This window comes from Vigna umbellata, chromosome 2, assembly GCF_029865625.1.
Source record: "Vigna umbellata cultivar VRB3 chromosome 2, Vumbellata_1.0, whole genome shotgun sequence".
In the NCBI taxonomy this organism is placed as follows: domain Eukaryota; kingdom Viridiplantae; phylum Streptophyta; class Magnoliopsida; order Fabales; family Fabaceae; genus Vigna; species Vigna umbellata.
Window position 1 is genome coordinate 49,979,067 of NC_142166.1, and position 20,063 is coordinate 49,999,129.

A 20,063-nucleotide genomic window follows, 5' to 3' on the forward strand; every position below is an offset into this window, starting at 1 on the left:
AATGTCCCTTTTTATATGAAAATGAATTTTGACATAATGTATTTTCTAAAATGAAAGTAAAAATAGGGCAACAATATGTTACAACACAAATTGAGCAATAAACCAAAGTTCAGATAAATATAACTAAGGAATACCATATTACATAATCCATTTTTTTAAGGAGCCCGTTACAATTACAATCAATTAACGCACTGGTCTGATTTGTTGCTCATTACAAATTCTCTGTTTTAAAAACATTACTTTGAAATTGTACTAACTACTAATAATTGAAAAAACTTTTCTCATAATTCAGATGCAGAGTAGAACTATTATAAGAGAAGCATCAGTTTCTGATGTGTACCAGAAACTAACCTTTTTCAAACCACTCCTCTAAGTTGTGTATCAACATTTAGAATTACTGTATTTGCTTGTATTAATTTTCATTCAAGTGTAAGAAAGGGTTTCTTGCTGCTAATCAACTTCTGATTGTAGAGAAGCATCTTGAGAAAAAGTTGTTCAACCCTCCCTCAAGTCACTCTCTTGTACAATTCACACAGTACATCAATACTCATCTCTCAGGACAAATATCTAAATTTGACTGCTGAAGTTTACAGTCAAATTGAACATTTGAAGATGTCAATTGTAAATTGGAGTCTTGTCTCTGATACTTTCACTTAGAAAATTTTCTGAATGTCAAAGTGACACCTTTCTAATGACTAAAAAGAAGTGTTTTTGAATGTGATGAGAGCATGAGCAGTAACAGAACAGTTGTTAATCATCAGAGAGTGATTTTCATAAAAGATGATTTCTTCAACTAGCCATTCAGCAGTGCTTCATAGGCATTGATCGTGAAAGAAGCATTGATGCAGATTGATCAATGAGTTAGTTGAATGGATGAGGCTTGAAGAGGTTGCTGACACTCATTATAAAGGTACTGAATTGTTGGGTACAGCTCAATTATGCCTCTTGGCCAGCATTTTATGGAGGGAATCAGAAGCGTGAGTCTAACTCTCACGTTGGATAAAAATAAGAAAATATAATAATATATAAAGGGAAAAAATCCATTAATTCATTGTCTTAAAATTTTGGATAAAAAATGATATTGATCCTTAACTCAGATGTTATTGATGTTTGTATAACTTACCAGTAACCCATCATTTCGTACATCCTCGAGCAAATGCAAGAGGTGGTTCCCTAGTGATCCATTGGTTCTGTTGAAGAATCCTTTGATTTTTCTCTCTCTCTTTCTACCGACATTATCTTTCCAAAGCAAAAGGCAAAACACAAAGGGTTGGTTGTGACCCTTTTGCACAAAGAAAACGAGGGTGCTGTGTTAAAGAAATACAGAACTTGGTTGGTTCATGGTTGCAGCTTGTTTCTCGCTTTTCCATATCCACATTTTTGGTTTGGACGTTCCGAACAAGACATAGAGATCACCTCTCAATTGGGGAAGGCCTTCTACGATGACAATTGAAAAAGATAACGATACTTTGACAATATTTTTTAACAATATTTTAACACCATTTACGTGTCATTATGTGATTAGTCCAAAAATGTTTCACATTTTGGGTTTGGACGTTCCAAACAAGATATAGAGATCACCTCACGATTGGGGAAGGCCTTCCACGATGACAATTAAAAAAGATAACGATACTTTGACAACATCTTTTTAACAACATTTTAACATCATTTACGTGTCATTACGTAATTAGTCCAAAAATACTCCAGAGTCTCGTGATCTTTAAAGACATTTATCAATGGATGAATTAATCTTGAAAAATAAATGTGATGAGTAGTAAAGCACGGTTAATAAAAACATAAAATAAAACACACTTCAAACAGTTAACTGGCTACTAATACAAAAGGTTTAAGGTTTAATGTCTCGGTAGGTCCCTATTTTCGGCGTGAATCTCAAATAGGTCCCTTTTCTTTTCGGCGTCTCAATTGGGTCCCCATTTTTGTAAAATTGTAACAATTAGGGGTCTGCCGTCAAATTGGACAAACGGCCGTTTAATTGTTTCTTACGTGGCATGAACAGTGTTTTCAGTAATGACACGTGGCATGATTCCCATCTGACACGTAAGAAACAATTAAACGGTCGTTCGTCCAATTTGACGGCAGACCCCTAATTGTTACAATTTTACAAAAATGGGGACCCAATTGAGACGCCGAAAAGAAAAGGGACCTATTTGAGATTCACGCCGAAAATAGGGACCTACCGAGACATTAAACCAAGGTTTAATTTTTAAAATGGTACAAATATAATATAACATAAATAATCTATAATTTAGTGTAATTAAGTTTATTATCCCTGCCTTACTGAAAATTGAGACGGACTGAAATCCTGATAGTGCGCCACAAGATAAATTTATAGCTGCAAATCCTAATGACTAATAATTTTCTTTACTTTCCCTTTGAATGCCATTTATTTTAGAAGAAGTTGTTCATCAGTTCTTTTACTGCAATTAAATGTGTAGATACTTGGTTCTAATATCGTAGTAATTAAAAAGATAAATGACATAGGATGTCAGAAAGATATTTTGGCAATTGAACGCACTCAACCACATGATTTTAAAAGTGATACTTTGATTTATAATTTAATTTAATTTCCTTTTTATGGTTTCAGTATTCATACACTGACGTTAAGCCCACACCATAGTCCCATAATCAGACATTAACCCATAAAATGTTCAACAACATGTTGTACCACGAAAACTCTCTCGCCAAGAACACAATACCACTTACCATCTCATTATTCTGCCTGTTGTTATTTCTCTTTATTCTTTCGTCCATTTCTAGAAAGCTCAAAAACCAGATAGCTGCAACAAGAAAAGCACCGCCAGAAGTAAGTGGCGCATGGCCTTTGATTGGTCACCTCCACCTCTTACGGGGGTCCAAACCGCCACAAGATACGTTGGGCAGCATGGCGGACAAATACGGTCCCATCTTCTCCTTGCGTCTGGGAGCTCACAAAACGCTGGTTGTGAGCGATTGGGAAATGGCCAAACAGTGCTTTACCGTCAACGACAGAGTGTTCGCTAACCGTCCAAAGTCTATGAGTTTTGAAGTGTTGGGCTACAACTCCTCCTTGATTGGGTTCATCCCTTACGGTTCTTACTGGCGTCAGATGCGTAAAATCTCCATGCTGGAGCTCCTCTGTTCTCGCCGCATAGACACGCTGAAGCCCGTGATGGAAGCCGAAGTGAAAGCAGCGATGAGAGAGAGTTATAATTTGTGGTTGAAGAAGAAAAACGGCTTTTCCGAAATGAATAGGTGGTTTGGGAACATAGCCTTGGACATTATGTTCCAAACTGTGGTAGGAAAACGTTTTTTTAGTGACGGCGACGTGAACGAAGAGAACGAAGGGCTCCGAAAAGCATTCAGGGAGTTGTTTGATCTGAGCAGTTCACTCGCTGTGTCTGATTGTCTGCCCTATTTGAGATGGTTGGATTTGGATGGTAAAGAGAAAAAAATGAAGAGAACGGCGAAAGAGATAGATGGGTTTATCCAGATTTGGCTTGAAGAACACAAACGCAACCGAGATTGTGGTTCAGGTGAACGGAAACAGAGCCAGGACCTGATGGACGTGCTTCTTGGACTTGTTGAAGAGGGTGAAGAGTTTGATGGTAATGACTCTGACACCACAATCAAAGCTATGTGCCTGGTACGTCTCAACTTTTACATTGTTACAATCTCTCTTCCTTATTTGTCACGAAAAATTATAATAAATCTTTGATACCGACAGAATAGGATGGTTGTCTAGTTTTCCGTTTTCGTCATCCAACATAATACATACATATTTAGATTATTTAAAAATTAATATCGTATACAACTATGATAGCAATATAACATTAAATATATTAAAATTTTAAATGAACATTTTTTTTTCTATTAAAGTTACAAACAGTTTCTTTCTTTTCTCATTATTGGTTTATCAACGTAGATAAATGTAAAAGGTTTTCTCACTTTTGTATTTTGCAGTCTTTAATTATGGCTGGTTCAGATACCACAACAAGAACATTGGCATGGGCTCTGTCTTTACTTCTCAATAATCGTGAAATTCTACAAGAAGCCATTAAAGAATTAGATACAGAAATTGGAAGTAGAAGGATGGTAGAGGTATCAGATTTGAAGAAACTGAAGTATCTTGAATCTATTATCAAGGAAACACTACGTTTATATCCACCTGCACCGCTTAATTTGCCACACGAGTCCATGGAAAATTGCACAGTGGGTGGGTATGATGTAGCATCCGGCACACGTCTTTTGACTAATCTTTCAAAACTTCAGAGAGATCCATCTTTATATCCAAATCCCCTTGAATTTTGTCCAGAAAGATTCTTAACAACACACAAGGAAGTGGACGTGAAGGGTCAACATTTTGAGTTGATTCCATTCGGTGCAGGTAGAAGAATGTGTCCTGGGATATCTTTCGGTCTCCAAGCGATGCAACTCACACTTGCTACCTTATTGCATGGGTTTGATGTTGAAACTAATGATGGAGGACCTGTTGATATGGTTGGAGACTCTCCCCTCCAAGTCATTCTTTCTCCGCGTCTAAGTTCTCATATTTATGATCAAATATAAACGCTAAATGATGTTGGAGATTGGTAGAATATAATATGTCATGTAAGAATAATAAGCTTTACAAGCATATTATGATAGTAAAAGTGTGAAAGGGGTTGATTTTAATCGTGCAAAGCGTGTATAATCAAAACTTTAATATAATTGGTTTTTGAGTTTTCTTTATTAACTTTCACTAATGTAGAAACAGTGATTTTTATATGGATTGAAATCCAAAATATAGAAAGTCACGTGCCAGTATCGTAAATTTATAAAGTTTCTATACCATTAAATCGAGAATCAGTATAAAAAATGGCATGGAGCCAAAACTCCAATAAATTACCAACTATTTTATATCCATTGAGCACATAATTAGTATAGAAAATTGTTTTCCTATACCAATTATACTGGATAGACTTAGAATCGGCATAGAGAGTGACACTGACCAAAATTCTAATAAATTATAAACTTTTTTACACTAGTTGCATATATAATTGATATAGAAAGTTGTTTTTCTATACCGGTTAGACTTAGAATCAGTATAGAAATTGAAGTTTTTTTGGAAAAATTATAATATTGGACTAACTTCTCTATGTCAATTCACTAGTGGAAAAATGACATTTTATAACGAACCTATTATAATGGATAAAAATTATCCATCATAGGGAGATATTATAACATAGTTTTGTAAATCAGTTATAATATGAAATGCGGTGGCAAACTTGTAAATAAGTTTAAGACATATTATAACATAGTTTTGAAAATCAGTTATAATATGAAACACGGTGGCAAACTTGTAAATAGGTTTAAGACATAACGTAGTTTTGAAAATCAGTTATAATATGAAAAGTGGTGGCAAACTTGTAAATAAGTTCAAAACCTATTATTGATAACGGAGTTTTAGAAATCAGTTATAATTCTTAGAATTGGTACATAAAGTTGTTTTCTATGTCGTTTAATGAGTATAACTTGTATAGAATATTTAATATTCATCTCCTCCTTCCTTTTGTGCTTCACTTTCACGAAATCTATGAGCTTATGTTGTTTCCTTATTCTCTCTATGCTTCCATTCCTTCTCGTTCTCTTTGTGTTGAGCTGTCAATCGTTCTCGTTCTCTGCGCTTCCATTTGTTTTCTTTGCACTAGTGTCGTCATTGGTTATTATCGTCTTTGTCGTTGTGGTGGTTAGTATCGTTGTGGTTCGTCTTTTTCGTTATTGTGGTTAGTGTCACTATGGTTTGTATTTATTGTCGTTACTGGTTGGAGCAACTATGCCAATTTTTGTGGTGGATAGTTGTTGGTGTTTTCTCGTTGGTTGGTTATTGTTGCACCTAGTTTTCTCCTTGCCTTTGCTCCTTCCTTGAGAAGGTTTCTTGGTTGTGTTTTTGTGTTGTAGTGGTGTGGTGGGTCGCACTCGTGGTCTAGTGGATTACGTTGAAGCTTCCTTGCGTGGTGTGATGGATTTTAATACTTCTAAAGTTGTCATGGTGTGGTGTGTTGCTATTCGTGGTGTTTTTCTGATCGATTCCAGATAAGTTTCGAATCTTAATTTACAACTGTTGAGGATGTTGTGTTTTTGTGTATTTACTGTTACATTGCGTTTGTTGAGCGAAAATTTTGATATTATAAGGTACTCAATTTTTTGGAGTTTTTTTATATATGCTATTGTATTCAATTGAAGTAATTTTCCTTCTACAGTAGAATTGATGACAAAACTGTGAGGCTAGAAGTGAGTGGATTTTTGGTGGTGATCAAAATCACTAAATAAATTGTAGGCAAAAGAAAAACGGACATCGATACGAGTCATAACTAGTATGAATGTTTAGGAAGGAGATGTTAGTCTCTTAAATACTTTGAAATGAAACCTATTGAACTAAATCCAACGATTAATTATTTATATTATGGTTTGGTAAGGATGAGTTCAACTAAGCTTCAATTAAAAAGAAATTACAACTCACACAGTACATAACGATTCACTTAAGCAAAAAGAACACAAGTCATGCAAATGTTTTTACTTTAGACACTACTTCATTAACTATTTAAACGTCGTCATGAGAAAATGATCAAATTAACCAAAATAAAAACCTAATTAAATTTAAAAATTAAAACCATATTAAATAAATTAAATGAAAATATGAACTAAAATAGTATTTAAACCTATAAAAACTATAAAATTTTATGTAAAAAGTAGTCTGAAATAGGTAATTTATGTCTCATAAGTAATTACTCTTACGAGAGAAAATATTATGAATCCAAATATATTATATACTCTTGATTCTACAATCTACAATGTAAAACTACTTTAGATAACCAATAAAGTAACTTCATATCTATTTCGGATATTGAGTCAAGTAACTTCTAACACTTTCACAATTTTCTCTTCAAAGTCTTTCAGGTATTAAGTCCTCGTACTGCCTTCACCTGCACCTTCACCTTCACCTCAACCATCTAGAGGGATACTTGCCAAAGTCAGCAAATAATCTGTACGAGAGTCAAAACAATGGTATTAAATGCACAGTAAAGTGATCCCCACCTCTTACATTTGACCTTTATTTATAGTTTTTGAGATGAACATGAGATTAGTGACACCTTAATTTTGGTCCATTGCTCTTAATCACTATTTACCTTAATCTTTGTGGAGAAGACTATTTGTTGAGTAAGGTCGTCCAATATAGTCGGGGTCGTTCGTCTTGTTTGTTGGAGTCCTAGTGTCTATTTGTCTTTAAGTTGTTTAGTTGTTACTTATCTTTCAGGATCGTTCGGCTCCTATGATACACATTATTCTCCAGGACCGTCCGGCCCTACGGTACAATAACCACATATTAGTTTAATATAATAGCATAACACATAAATTAACCGTATCAAACTTTATTTTTGTTGAGATTGAAAAAATGAAAAATCATAGTTGAAATTTTTAACTAAAATAGTAATTATACATTTAAGTAAAAAGTTACACAAAATTCGTAAAATTTTAATCAATAAAACAATCTAATGATATATGGTTTGTATTAATATTCCGAAATCCCAAATTGAATATCAGATTTTATTGTTTTCTCAAAGAAATTCTCAAAATTTATATTGGAGAATATAATTTGTTTAACTTTTAAAAATCTGAGCTGAATATCATAATGAAAATAAATAGTAGAATAAGCTTTTAAAGTCTGAATAAAATACATCCTCATAGAGTATAAACTGCATAAATAAACGATATAAAATAATTGATAGGAAATTGAGTTGTATAGTTAGTGTAAGAGGCAACGAACCAATTAATGTGGCGGAATTTCTACTAAATCCTTCCTTGGTGTGCTTGATCCCTTGTCCTATCTGGAACGTTGACTTGACCACCCGTGAGGAAGCTGCACCAGCAGTTCAGCTCCCACCCGCATTATTCAAAACATGTTGTTGGAAACGGTTCGTTAAAATATTCTTGTGTCATTATCGCGTTCCTTCTTTTTCCATCTATCGCCATTATTTTACGCCTTCCAATAAACTAACTATGCCACCTTAGGAATGTGAACAGAAGACACTACAACAGAGAGAGAAACCTAGGCGTGGAAACAACAAACTCCCCCACCACCCTCTTAAGTCAAGTCTCTTTAGCCATTTCTTACCATTTTTCAATCAAAATACACCCACTCCTATCTACAAAATCTCATCTTTTTCCCTTCCCAATCGTCCACAAAACTCACCACTCACTCATCAAACACAAAACCATGTCTATTTTCTATCTTTTTTCCACTTTTCCCAAGTGAAAAATACCCTACCTTTATATTTATTTTGCTATGATCACTACACAAAAATACCCGCTTTTCTGGTTCTACTTAGCGGCTGAATTCATATTTTTCATTCCATTAACCAGTACCCAATTGCAGCATCACGAGTGCCGCCAAACATGCGGTTCCTCCGATCCTTTCCCTTACCCTTTCGGATTCTCCTCCGGATGCATAATCCGTTTGAATTGCACCGCCGGAAGAGCCTCCGTCGGAGAATTCCCCCTCGAAAAGGTGAGCACATACAGCATAATCGTCAACATCGAAGCTCAGTGCAGTCGTCCGTTCGATAGTTTTGGCCAACTCTTCAGCCACAAATACGCGCCCACTTTGCGAAACGTGATTCTGTTGGAGAACTGTACCGGAACTCCCTTGCCCTTTCCCTGCTCCATTTCGGGGAATCTGGTTCGGACCCGCTTCGAATCCGTGGGATGCAACGGCACAGTATCGGACAATTTGACTTGCTACTTCGAGAACAAAACAAGCGGTTTCGTGAATCGCCGAGAATTGGAGTCTTCCGGGTGCAAGTACTTCATGTCATCTCTTTCATTCCCAGATGTTACAGACGTCTCCGGTGAGCCTCTGTCTTTGGAAGTAAATACAATCGAACTTGGATGGTGGGTCCAGGGAGATCGATGTCTGTGTTCCGATCACGCCAATTGTACCAAGCTTCAATCCCCGGTGGACGGAAAGCCCGGTTTCCGCTGTGCCTGCCGCGACGGCTTCGTCGGTGACGGGTTTTTGGCCGGAACAGGTTGCCAGAAAGGTTAGTTCTGTTTTCCTTATTTTTGTTTTACATCCATAATTCCCCGTTAGCCTGTTTCAGCTTCTACTATAGATTAATCCGTTAGATTAGGTATTTATGATTCAAACTTGCTCTGTACTCATCCTCTTCGTATAAGATGGCGTCATGATCAAAATTGAAAACAAATATAGCGTGGCACTCACCAAATAATAACAACATTCTTTTTCGGACTAGAATAATAATCGTGATTAGTAAGTTAATGCTTCACCTCCAATAAAACAAAAAAAAAAACAATGCTTAGAACAGAGGTTTAATTTAAGCTAACTTTTTATTTTTGTCCTTTGAATTTTCACTCAAGCTTTAATATTTAAATTCTTTTCTGCTCTTTACTCTTACGCTGACATAAAGCGATCACGGACTCTCGTTTCTGTTTGCTGGAAATAACTCCGTGATGAAAATGACCTGTTTTGTAATTTTATTCTATGCTGTGTGTCTCGCTCTTTCTCTATCTCACTAATACTTTATTATGAATACTTTGCATGAGGTTTAATAATTTCTTTTTTAAATAAACATACTTAGGGAATTTTATTGAGAGTAAAAAATATTGACCAGGAATATAGCGTCGTATCTTAAAATTACGATTTTGCGGGGCCATATTTGCAAATTTTGAAATATATATTAATCATCAAGTAGTTGTCAATGATAAATTCATTTTTCTAACAAAAATATTATTTTATACTACTTTATTGTATAGAAATACTAAAATAAAACTATGATTGTCACGTTATTTTCTGAGTTGGTATAATGTCACATGGTGATAAGGGAAGAATTTGAAGTCCGGTTGCGTATATAAACATCAAAATATACGATATTAGTAAATACAAAAAGAAAGTGCGAAAAGATGACATGAATTAAGACAATAACTGTAAACTGCTAATGACGAGATTACCCCTGGAAAAGATAGACATAAAGGAAGTAGGACCCAATTTTTGATAAAGAAAAGAGGGAAATAAATAGTGGAGCTGAAACATGCGTGTCACTTAATTTATTGGAGCAGCTATGATTACGGGAAATTTAAGTCAACTAGACTAATCAAGGAGGCCATGGTCAAATTTTGAAGAGTTTTAATAATATAAAAACATTGTTTCATCTGAGAAAATAATAAAGGTTATTATATTAAATTAAGAATATAGAGTCGTAAGTTATTTAGATTTTCAATTTTTTTATTAAAATATAACACGACAGAAATTATAAATTATGTAAATTACTTCTATTTTATGAGATTTTCATACCTTTTATATTTCATTTTTATCTTTATATGAAAATTGGAAGAGTCCCGTGGTGCAAGAAAAGGAAATTTCTCCTAAAATCTGTCTTTTCAGATAGATTATTTGTACTTTTCAATTATTCGCCTAAATAGTAGTAGTATATTTTAATAAAGGAAAATAGCTTCTTTGAATATGCTATAGTTTTATTTTATACACTAACTTATTGCGGACTAATATTCTTTCTTCTAGAAGGAAAGAGGCTTAATTTTACAGTAATACTAAATTTTCTGTATATTTCATACAGAATATATAAAAAGGTAAACATATTTAATTTAATGCATTAAAATATTAACAAATATTTTATATTTTAATCTAATAAGTAAAGAAGTAAACAGAAAATGTTAAAAGAAATGGAAAATATTGAGTGCTTTCTTTGTAGATAAAAATATTTTGAAATCATACATTGCTTTCACTCAGCGGGCACGAATCGTTCCAACTATGATTGATAAAACTTTCCGATAATCTCGCCGCGTGACCGTAGTCGAACAAGTCATGAATTAATGATTGCAATAAAATATAGTTGTCAAAAGTAATTAAAAAAAGCGCAGCAAGAAATACTTACGATTAAACTTTTTAACTTTTTATATTACTCCGATGTTTCTCTTTCAAAAATTATAAATAAAAAATAAATAGGAAGTTTGAAGTTTGACATTAGCACGGCAGACATAGACTTGCCAATTATTGAGCCGAAAATCCAGATTTTACGCCATCAAGATAAATTTATTGCTGCAAATCCTAATAATTCATAATTTTCTTTGCATTCCCTTTGAATGGCATTCATTTTATTCTATTTAATTCTATTTTCTTAGCATTTCGCATTTACCTAGCTGGCATTCGTTCATGTGAATTTGGGTATTTGAACAGCCTCGTCATGCAACCCAGCGAAGTACTTATCTGGCCGATGTGGAGGAACAACCAGATTCATTGTCTTAATCGGAGGTAACCTCACCTTATTCCACGTTTCGAAAATGTTTAGGATCAGGAACTATGATCAACCACGCACGTATTAGCTTCAGAAGCAAATTAACTTATACTTAATCATTGACCGAAACATTGCACGGAGCTTATTTTGCAGGGTTTGTTATCGCCGTTTCACTGATTATCACTGCGGCTTCACTATGCTGTTTCTTCCGCCGGCGCACCAAACTGAGAGTCACAAAGAGCACAAAAAGACGATTAACCGAAGCCACCGGAAACAATGGTGTTCCTATCTATCCCTACAAAGACATTGAGAGAGCCACGAATAGTTTCTCAGAGAACCAACGGTTGGGAACTGGGGCGTACGGCACAGTTTATGCAGGGAAATTGTACAGCGATGAATGGGTTGCCATCAAAAGAATAAAACACAGAGACACTGACAGTATTGAACAGGTAATGAACGAGATCAAGCTCCTGTCCTCTGTGAGCCACACCAATTTAGTTCGCTTGTTGGGTTGCTCCATTGAATACGGAGAACAAATCCTGGTGTACGAGTTCATGCCCAATGGAACACTAAGTCAGCACTTGCAGAAGGAGAGAGGACAAGGTCTTCCTTGGTCCGTTCGACTCACCATTGCCACTGAAACGGCACAAGCCATCGCGCATCTTCATTCAGCCATTAATCCCCCCATTTACCACCGAGACATCAAATCCAGCAATATACTTTTAGACCACAATTTCAGGTACTAACACCATGCTAACACCCCCTATTTTTTTCTGTCTCTCTTTTCTTGTTACATCATATGCATAATTCTCGACCACCAACATCCCAAGTAATCTATGCATATAATGATGGGTTGTTACTAATTTTTGTTCATAAATAAAACGTTTGATTTCAGTCTTTCAGATCACTGAAGTGCTTAATTATATTAGCTCAAGTTCATTGATATTTTTGTCTCAGGTCAAAAGTGGCAGACTTTGGTCTTTCTAGACTTGGAATGACTGAAATATCTCACATTTCAACTGCCCCACAGGGAACTCCTGGCTATGTGGATCCACAATATCATCAAGATTTTCACCTCTCTGACAAGAGCGATGTTTATAGTTTTGGTGTTGTTCTAGTTGAGATCATAACGGGACTAAAAGTGGTAGACTTTTCACGTTGTCCTAATGAAGTGAACTTGGCTTCTCTTGCTGCAGATAGGATTGGAAAAGGGCTTTTGGATGAGATTATAGACCCATTCCTTGAACCCGAAACAAGAAGTGACGCTCGGACCCTTTCCTCCATACACAAGGTGGCTGAGTTGGCATTTAGATGCCTAGCGTTCCACAGGGACATGAGGCCTTCGATGACGGAAGTGGCTTGTGAGTTGGAGCAACTTAGGTTGAGTCAATGGACAACATTGGGAGACAACAATTGTGCAACCTCAACGGAGTTGTCCTCTTGCTCTTCCTCATCCAATGAAAGTGAGAAACCACTGAGTACCACAACGAAGAACGTTGGAGAAAAGGGTAAAGGGTACCTTAATATTCAAACTAGGCCTATTACTTTGAAATCATTACAAAGGCCTAATATTAATTCACCAGTCTCGGTGCAAGACCAAGAGTTATGGTTGAGTGAACAGAGTTCTCCTTCATCAAATAGTTTTCCAAGCAAGTCATTTGATTGAGACAAGATCTATGGTTCTTTATTTCATCCAATAGTTTGCTTGTATATCATTTTAGAATTACCTCAAATGATGCAAACAAAGTTAAACAATGATGAATTCATGTCTCACTAAGGTGGGAAGGACATGTTTTTTTCCAGGGATAAAATCTTTGCGTTATGAAACGATGTTTTAGGATAAGTATAGTTTATGCAAGAAATTAATCAAATCCTATTTTTTACACCTCCAATCTCTACTTGAGTCCCAACTTGGAAGTAGCACAACCTATAACCCAAAATGTAGCCTAATCGAAGTTAGACTTCTATCTAGCCCTGAATTTCATTGGGTGCAGGAGATACAAGCCTTGTGTTTAGAAAGCATCGGTGGTGACCTTTTAATTGTGAGTATTAAAAAGGATTTTTTTTAAAGAAATGCAAATAAAATAAAAATTCTTTTAATATTTTTTTTCCTCCTTTTCAGTTTTTTTGGCGTAAAAACTGCCTCAAAAAATTGGCAAGAAATTAACAAGTAAAAATTAATTTTTAGTTTCTTGTTGCAAATGTTTAATTTTTAAGAATAGGAAATAACTTATTTTCAAATTATTAGTTTAACTTGCATGAAGAATGGGAAGCAACATAAAATAAGGTTAGGATTGATCTAAATCTCTCTTTTCTTCACTTAAAAGGTAGTTAAAAATTAAAATTCAGAATAGACACTTCAAAAATAAATTAAAACTGGTTGATAATTTTCATTTAGTTTTAAATTCCTTCAGTTCAACCAAAAGTTCTCGGATAACCAAGTTTTAAAAATTTAAATTTACTTAAGACTCATAGACTCACTTAATACAAAATCTTGAGGGAGAATTTTGTGCTTTATATGTTCTTTGTGTGATAGTAATTTTTAAAATATTTTGAGATAGCCATTTATCATTTCGCCTTCTCTGTACCGTAAACCTATTATGCTTATCAAGCCTGAGTAACATTGGTTTTTCCTGTTACAAGTTTCGAAAGCTTAGAAATTAAAGATGAATTAAAATTATTATATTGGATAAAAAGAGTAAAATAAATAATATTTAAATAAAAAATAGTTATTATTTATTAGCGTCAACTCTTCTTACAAATATCCCGACTAAAAACCAAACACAAAATAGCCGTGTGCATCCAATGGCGGAATAAGACTTTTTTGCTTGGGATATCAGTCGTCACTAAAATTGGAATCACTTTTAAAGTGCAAGAGATGGTAATGAACACGTTTTGGAAGTTGCGTAACCTGAAGAAATGCTTGTCGACGGTATAAAAGTAAAGCTTTTGACAAGGTCCAACCACATATATCCCAAGAATACTAGCTATTGTAGAATAAGAATATTTTGTTGATTATAATTTTTGTATCTTCATGCATGAAGTAGTTTTGATATTAAGTATAATTGTGGTGTCGATTGGGTCAACAAGTACCAAATTCAAGTGTTGAACGTGTTATTTGTTTTATTTGAAGAATTTTAGTCTTACGTTTTACAATTTAAGGTTAAAGGGGTTATATAATGTTAGATTTAATGTTAATTAAGTAAATTAAGTAGTATTAAGGTTTATTAAATTAGTAATGGTTTTGGTGGTAATATCTGTTCAGAGTTTGTAATGATAAAACATTAATAGTCGAGTAATAAAGGAAAAACATTTAAAACAATAAAAAATAGTTAATTGGGGATTTTTGAAATCTCGTGTGCGTAGGATTTTGGTGATTTGAAGGTAAGAAAGAAAAGGGAGTCTAAGCAACATCGAAAATTGAGTGTTTTAGCTAATCAGAATTGTTATAATCATTTTGCTAGAAATTATTAATCGTAAAATAAATATTAGTAAAAGAAATCAATAAAAGTGTTGTTGAAATCAATATTGAAAATATTATTTGTTATTTTTTTTATTGACGAGATTTTCAAAATGTTTGAAATTATATTTATAATTTATCACTATTTATTTATATTTAATTTATTTATTTATATTTTTGTATATATCTTGATAATTACTTAACACAATAAAATAAAAGAAAAATACATAAATCGAAATAATTGTCTTAAAACTATTTATTTTGTACTATATATCTTTACTGTCTCCGTGTTTTGCAAAAATATAAAATATCTATAATATTAAAAAACAACAATAATAGATTATAAAAGAAAAGGTAAATAATATGCAAATAATTTTGTTTAAGAAAATATATTCCACGATAAAATCGTTAATACAATATGATATAAGCTAATTGCAAGCTATTTTGATGTTAACTGATTTCATGCTAAGAAATTGGAAATTTGAACCTCTAAACTTTCAGAAAATAAATAAATTAAATTCAGAATATCTCGGCTAAAATAACCTTTATTTTTTTATTCACGAATTTCTGGAAAATACTTGAGGATTAAATTAATATATTATAGTTTGATTATAACAAAACATTACATGAGATCAGTCAAAGATGAGGTTATGTGACTCGATTAGATATGCTTGTGAATTTCGTATAACCAGTACGTGTAGTCATGAATTTAAAAAGTTGGATTAATGCAATACCAATTAGAAGACGTTACAAGGAGAAATTACAAAAATAACTAAGCTTCCCATAATATTAGGAAATCTCGTGTAAGTTAAAAAGACATATGTGGTCAAAATATTCTCTGCATTATCACTTTGGATAACCCCTATCCCTTAAACTATCCCTCATATTTATACTTTATTAAAATCCAATTGTTCCTCACATTAATTTCCTTTTTATATGTAATTCAATTTTAATTTCCTTAAGACAAATGGTATTAATTCTTATAATAATATAAATAAAAAAGTACATTTATAAATGATAATTTGTAAATATTTTATTTATATTTACGTTTACAGAATCGGTACATAAACATTAGTAATTTGTAGTAACTATATTATTAGTATTTTATTAATATTAATTTTTTAATATTATAATAGTATAATGAATTAAAACGAAAAAAAAGAGTAAATAAATTGGATCGATATTTTATTTATATTCATTTGGATTAATACCTTATTTTGTGTCCAGTTTCGCTCGAAAATGTCAAATTAGTCCATCTTTTAAAAAATGCGTCAATTACGTTCTCATTTAATAAAATTTGCATGAATGAAATCTCTTCCCTTAAATCCGTACAAACGGCATTAATTATTTTTCTCTTTCTTCTACTTCCTCAATTAACGTCGTTTGTACGGATTTAACGAAAGTAATTTCATTGATGCAAATTTTATTAAGTGAGGACGTAACGCATTTTTTAAAGGATGGACTAATTTGACATTTTCGAGCGAAACTGGGGACAAAATAGGGTATTAAGCCTATTCATTTTTACACTATAGAAAAATAAAAATACGTAATACAATAAAATATTTTAATATTTAATCAATAGTAACAATTTATATTATAATAAGATAAATAATTAAAATAAAAAATTGAAATAATAAATAAAATTAATTAATTTAAATATTTATATTTTGTTAGTTCATTTATTTTAATTTTTTATTTTTAAATATAGGTTTTTATTTGATATATTTTAGAATATTTCTTTTATTTTCATTTAGAATTTATTTTAAAATTAATTAATATTTTAACAGCTATATTTTATATCAAATTATTTTACAATTTCATTTTAAAGATATTTTTTAAATGCATTATTACATAAAAGAATATTATTTAATACATCACTCAAGTACAAACTTTTCATTATTTTTTTTACATTAAACTCTCTTTACCTCAGAAAATAATTCTATTTTTCAACTTCTTTCTTCTTCTTTTTTCCCTTTTCTTTATTGTTTCCTCAATCTAAAATAAACGAGTTTTAGATTATTTCTTACGATAATTTAGACTAAAAAAATGTTATTGTCTGCTAGTTTGGGTTTGTTACTTTTATAACTATAACATATTTCCAATGCTAGAATGTCGTTTTTAAAAGCTTTTAAATTACGTTAGAATGTCCTTATTTTTCTTTTTTAAAGTTTCAATTTATTTTCAACAAAATAAATGGGTGTTACTATTTTAACATAAAAAATATGTTTTTTATATTAAAATAATAATATTTTAATTTTGAATTTAAAACTTTCATATATATATATATATATATTATTAATGCTGGATTTTGGTTTATCATAAAGGCGTTGTTTTGAGTGGATTTAAGAGAGTGGATTTGAGGAAATTTAAAATAAGAGTGAATTTAAAAATAAAATTTGTGAGAATTAGTATAGAATTGTATTGACGTGATAAATTAAAAAAAATTATTTTCAAATTCACTCTTATTTACCTCCAAATTCGCTCAAAAAAATAACAAAAAAAATTATTTTCAAATTCATCTTAAATCCCTCGAATCCACTTTCTCAACTCCAATCAAAAGAACAAGCAAAGTGTCAAATCAAATCAGTGGTTAAGTACATGTGCTTTTTTTAAGTACTGAAATATCAGCGCCTCATTGGCAGGCACGACTTGTCACATGAGATTCTCTCTACCCACTTTTATGATTGGCACTCATTTTTTTATTAGAATTACAATACAGTAATATAGTAATAAATAAATTAATAAGAAAATGACATATATTATTTTAAAATATTATTTAAAAAATTGTCTTAAAATAATTTTTTTCATTAAGTCGTCCATACCTTATCACAATTACACTATCAGACACGTGTCACCAGGTTATGGACTTCCTCCTTCCATGCATTTTCATTGGTGCATCACTCTTCTTATAGATATTTCCACAATATTTCAAAAACTTATTTAATCATATCCGTACAACATTCAAAATATTACTTTCTCACTAAATAATTTAGAAATATTTTTATACCCCGCTATTAAACTTTAAAGAAATCCTACTTACATGTCAAATCTTCTCACCTCGTGTAAATAACGTCCTCCAAACATTATTCGCATAACGAAATATTCAAAGATAGTAAAAGAGATTCATATTCATTATCATCCTACATTATTTAAAAAATTTACATAAGTACTCTAGAATATAATTTTGATATTTTTTAGCCTTATTTCCTAAGAAATAAATCCATGTACTTACAAGTATTTAACTTCAGATGATAGTTAAGATAAGGCTAGACAACCCTCATTGGTCAAAGTGTTTTAAAATAACACCATTCACCAGTGCAATCCAAAAAAGGAAAGATCGATGAAAAACAAGTGTGTAATTTGTTAAAACATGTTACAATGATACTAAATAACTTCAGATGACAAGTACAATCCTGCTTTTATTAAGTAATGTGAAAAAGGAGAGGGATAACGAAATGAACAGATGAATAGTGTCTAGAAATGAAGAGCCCTAAGAGGTTGCTTTCTTGAGGGAGGTTATGTTAAGGGAAGCACCCAACGGCGAGGTTCCAACCCCAACTTCAAAAGAATCATAACGAAGAAATAGCTCCACAACCAGAAGCCGAGAAAACAGTACCACAAAATCCTTCCCAGCACACTGTTTGTTTCCAAGGCTGGGGTTTTCGGTCTCAGGACCGTTCGACCAGAGCACGTATTTCAGCAGCTTCTCTCCCTCCCCCACGAACCTATCAGCCACGTACTTCTCTGCATTCTCAAATATCTTCGGATCCTTAGTCGCAAACGGCTGAAACCCAAACAGCATCTCCCCTTTCTTCACCGAAAACGAATTGTCGTGACTCTCGATCACCAAGTCCCTCTTCGCCCTCCCGTACTGCAGTGGCACCGGCGGTTCAATGCGAAACGCCTCGTACACCACCGACTTCACCAGCGGCATCGCTTCCAACGCCGCCATCGTCACCTTCCCGCCGTTAGCCTTAACGGCGGCCCTCACCTCCTCCGCCAGCTGAGCTTGAAGTTTCAAGCCCGCACCTGCAATCCACTTCAGCATGCTGGGGAATAAAATTTTCATTCCGCCAAACGAGTTAAAGCACGTGGCGAATAACAGGTTGTGGCACGCTTCTTCTTTGGAGATACCAAGACGCGACGCTTCGTCAAATACAGCCCCAGCGGACTCGTAGAAGAAATCGTAGAGCCTCTGGTAGTCGCTCTTTATCAGAAAAGGAGGGATGGGGAAGGTGTGGAGGATGGGATCTTCAATGAATTTGGGAAGGCCCAATGTCAAAATAGGGCCAAGCTGGAGCAGAACCCATATTTGGATTATACCTGGGCCGTCGCTTCCGAGTTTTGTGTCGGAGGGGTTGGCGCCAAAAAGCGCGCGAGCCAGGAAGTTAAACGCTGCTTGGTCACTGGGGTCTTGAAAAGCAGCTTTTCCTTTGTCTGCCAGCTCTTTCTCGAGGGTTTCGAAGAGGGTTGTGTAGGTTGAATGGAACTCGGGAATGACGTGACTGCTTCGGTGTTTGAGAAGGAAGAAGAGGAGGCGTTTTAGTTTGTCGTGTTTAGGTTCGGAGGGGTCGAGGTAGGAGAGGATTCGGTAACCGCCGGTTAGTTCGAGGGAAGGCATGTAGGTGCCGGTGAAGAGGTCACGTTTTTCTACTTTTGTCACGTCGAAGAGGACGGGGAAGCTTTTGGCATCAAGCAAAACGATGACTTTTGGGTCGGAGCTGATGAAGGGGCCAGGTGGCATGTTGACGCGAAAGACGGTGGAGTTGTACTTCTGGACGCGGGATTGGAAGAAAACGTCACGGCCTTGGTTGTAGAAAAAATCGAGGCGGTCGCTGATGGGTCCTATGAAAGGGAGACCGTAGTCTCCCGGGATTTCGCGCAGCGGGAGCTTGGCCGTTTCCGACGCTGGTAACGACGTCGTTTCAGAGACTGAAGCTTTGGTTGTAAAAGGACGCACGGAGGAAGAGGTCTTCCACTTGCATGAGGAGGATCGTAGGTGCACCAATAGAGGAGATACCGTTAAACTTGATGCCATTTTACACTTCAAAATGCAGAAAACTTGTTAAGAAGGGTTTTAATATGAGAATTGTAGTGCTGGGAATGACTACTATCAACTTTTTGGCCTCATATTTATGGACGTTAAATGATACGTGAGGTACTTCCCTGCATTTTCAATGTGTTAATGTTTGACACTCTTTTTTCTTTTCTTGGAATCTTTTAATAATTCGTGTCAAAACGGGTTACTATATAATTATATACACTATTATATTATATTATATTATTTATGTATTATA

The 20,063-nt window shown here is 33.9% G+C and overlaps 3 protein-coding genes and 1 long non-coding RNA gene across 4 annotated transcripts; 2 read left to right on the forward strand and 2 right to left on the reverse strand.

The window, feature by feature from the left end:
- Window positions 1-2,598: 2,598 nt before the first annotated feature.
- Window positions 2,599-4,732, forward strand: LOC124824504 (cytochrome P450 CYP82D47-like). The gene is made up of 2 exons (XM_088107317.1): window positions 2,599-3,643; window positions 3,961-4,732. Exons 1-2 carry the CDS (start codon window positions 2,666-2,668, stop codon window positions 4,564-4,566), a joined length of 1,584 nt encoding a protein of 527 aa, XP_087963443.1. The 5' UTR covers window positions 2,599-2,665; the 3' UTR covers window positions 4,567-4,732.
- A 2,158-nt stretch (window positions 4,733-6,890) lies between these two features.
- LOC148204210 (uncharacterized) lies at window positions 6,891-7,920 on the reverse strand. Its single transcript, XR_015784457.1, has 3 exons — window positions 7,805-7,920; window positions 7,167-7,342; window positions 6,891-7,022 (listed from the first exon to the last, which is right to left on the reverse strand). It is a non-coding gene; the product is annotated as an uncharacterized LOC148204210 (long non-coding RNA).
- A 168-nt stretch (window positions 7,921-8,088) lies between these two features.
- Window positions 8,089-13,191, forward strand: LOC124824502 (wall-associated receptor kinase-like 14). Its single transcript, XM_047296929.2, has 4 exons — window positions 8,089-9,077; window positions 11,249-11,323; window positions 11,460-12,045; window positions 12,264-13,191. Exons 1-4 carry the CDS (start codon window positions 8,324-8,326, stop codon window positions 12,970-12,972), a joined length of 2,124 nt encoding a protein of 707 aa, XP_047152885.2. The 5' UTR covers window positions 8,089-8,323; the 3' UTR covers window positions 12,973-13,191.
- Window positions 13,192-18,101: 4,910 nt separating this feature from the next.
- On the reverse strand, window positions 18,102-19,943 carry LOC124824501 (allene oxide synthase 2, chloroplastic-like). Its single transcript, XM_047296928.2, has one exon. It carries the CDS (start codon window positions 19,802-19,804, stop codon window positions 18,257-18,259), a length of 1,548 nt encoding a protein of 515 aa, XP_047152884.1. The 5' UTR covers window positions 19,805-19,943; the 3' UTR covers window positions 18,102-18,256.
- Window positions 19,944-20,063: the final 120 nt, after the last annotated feature.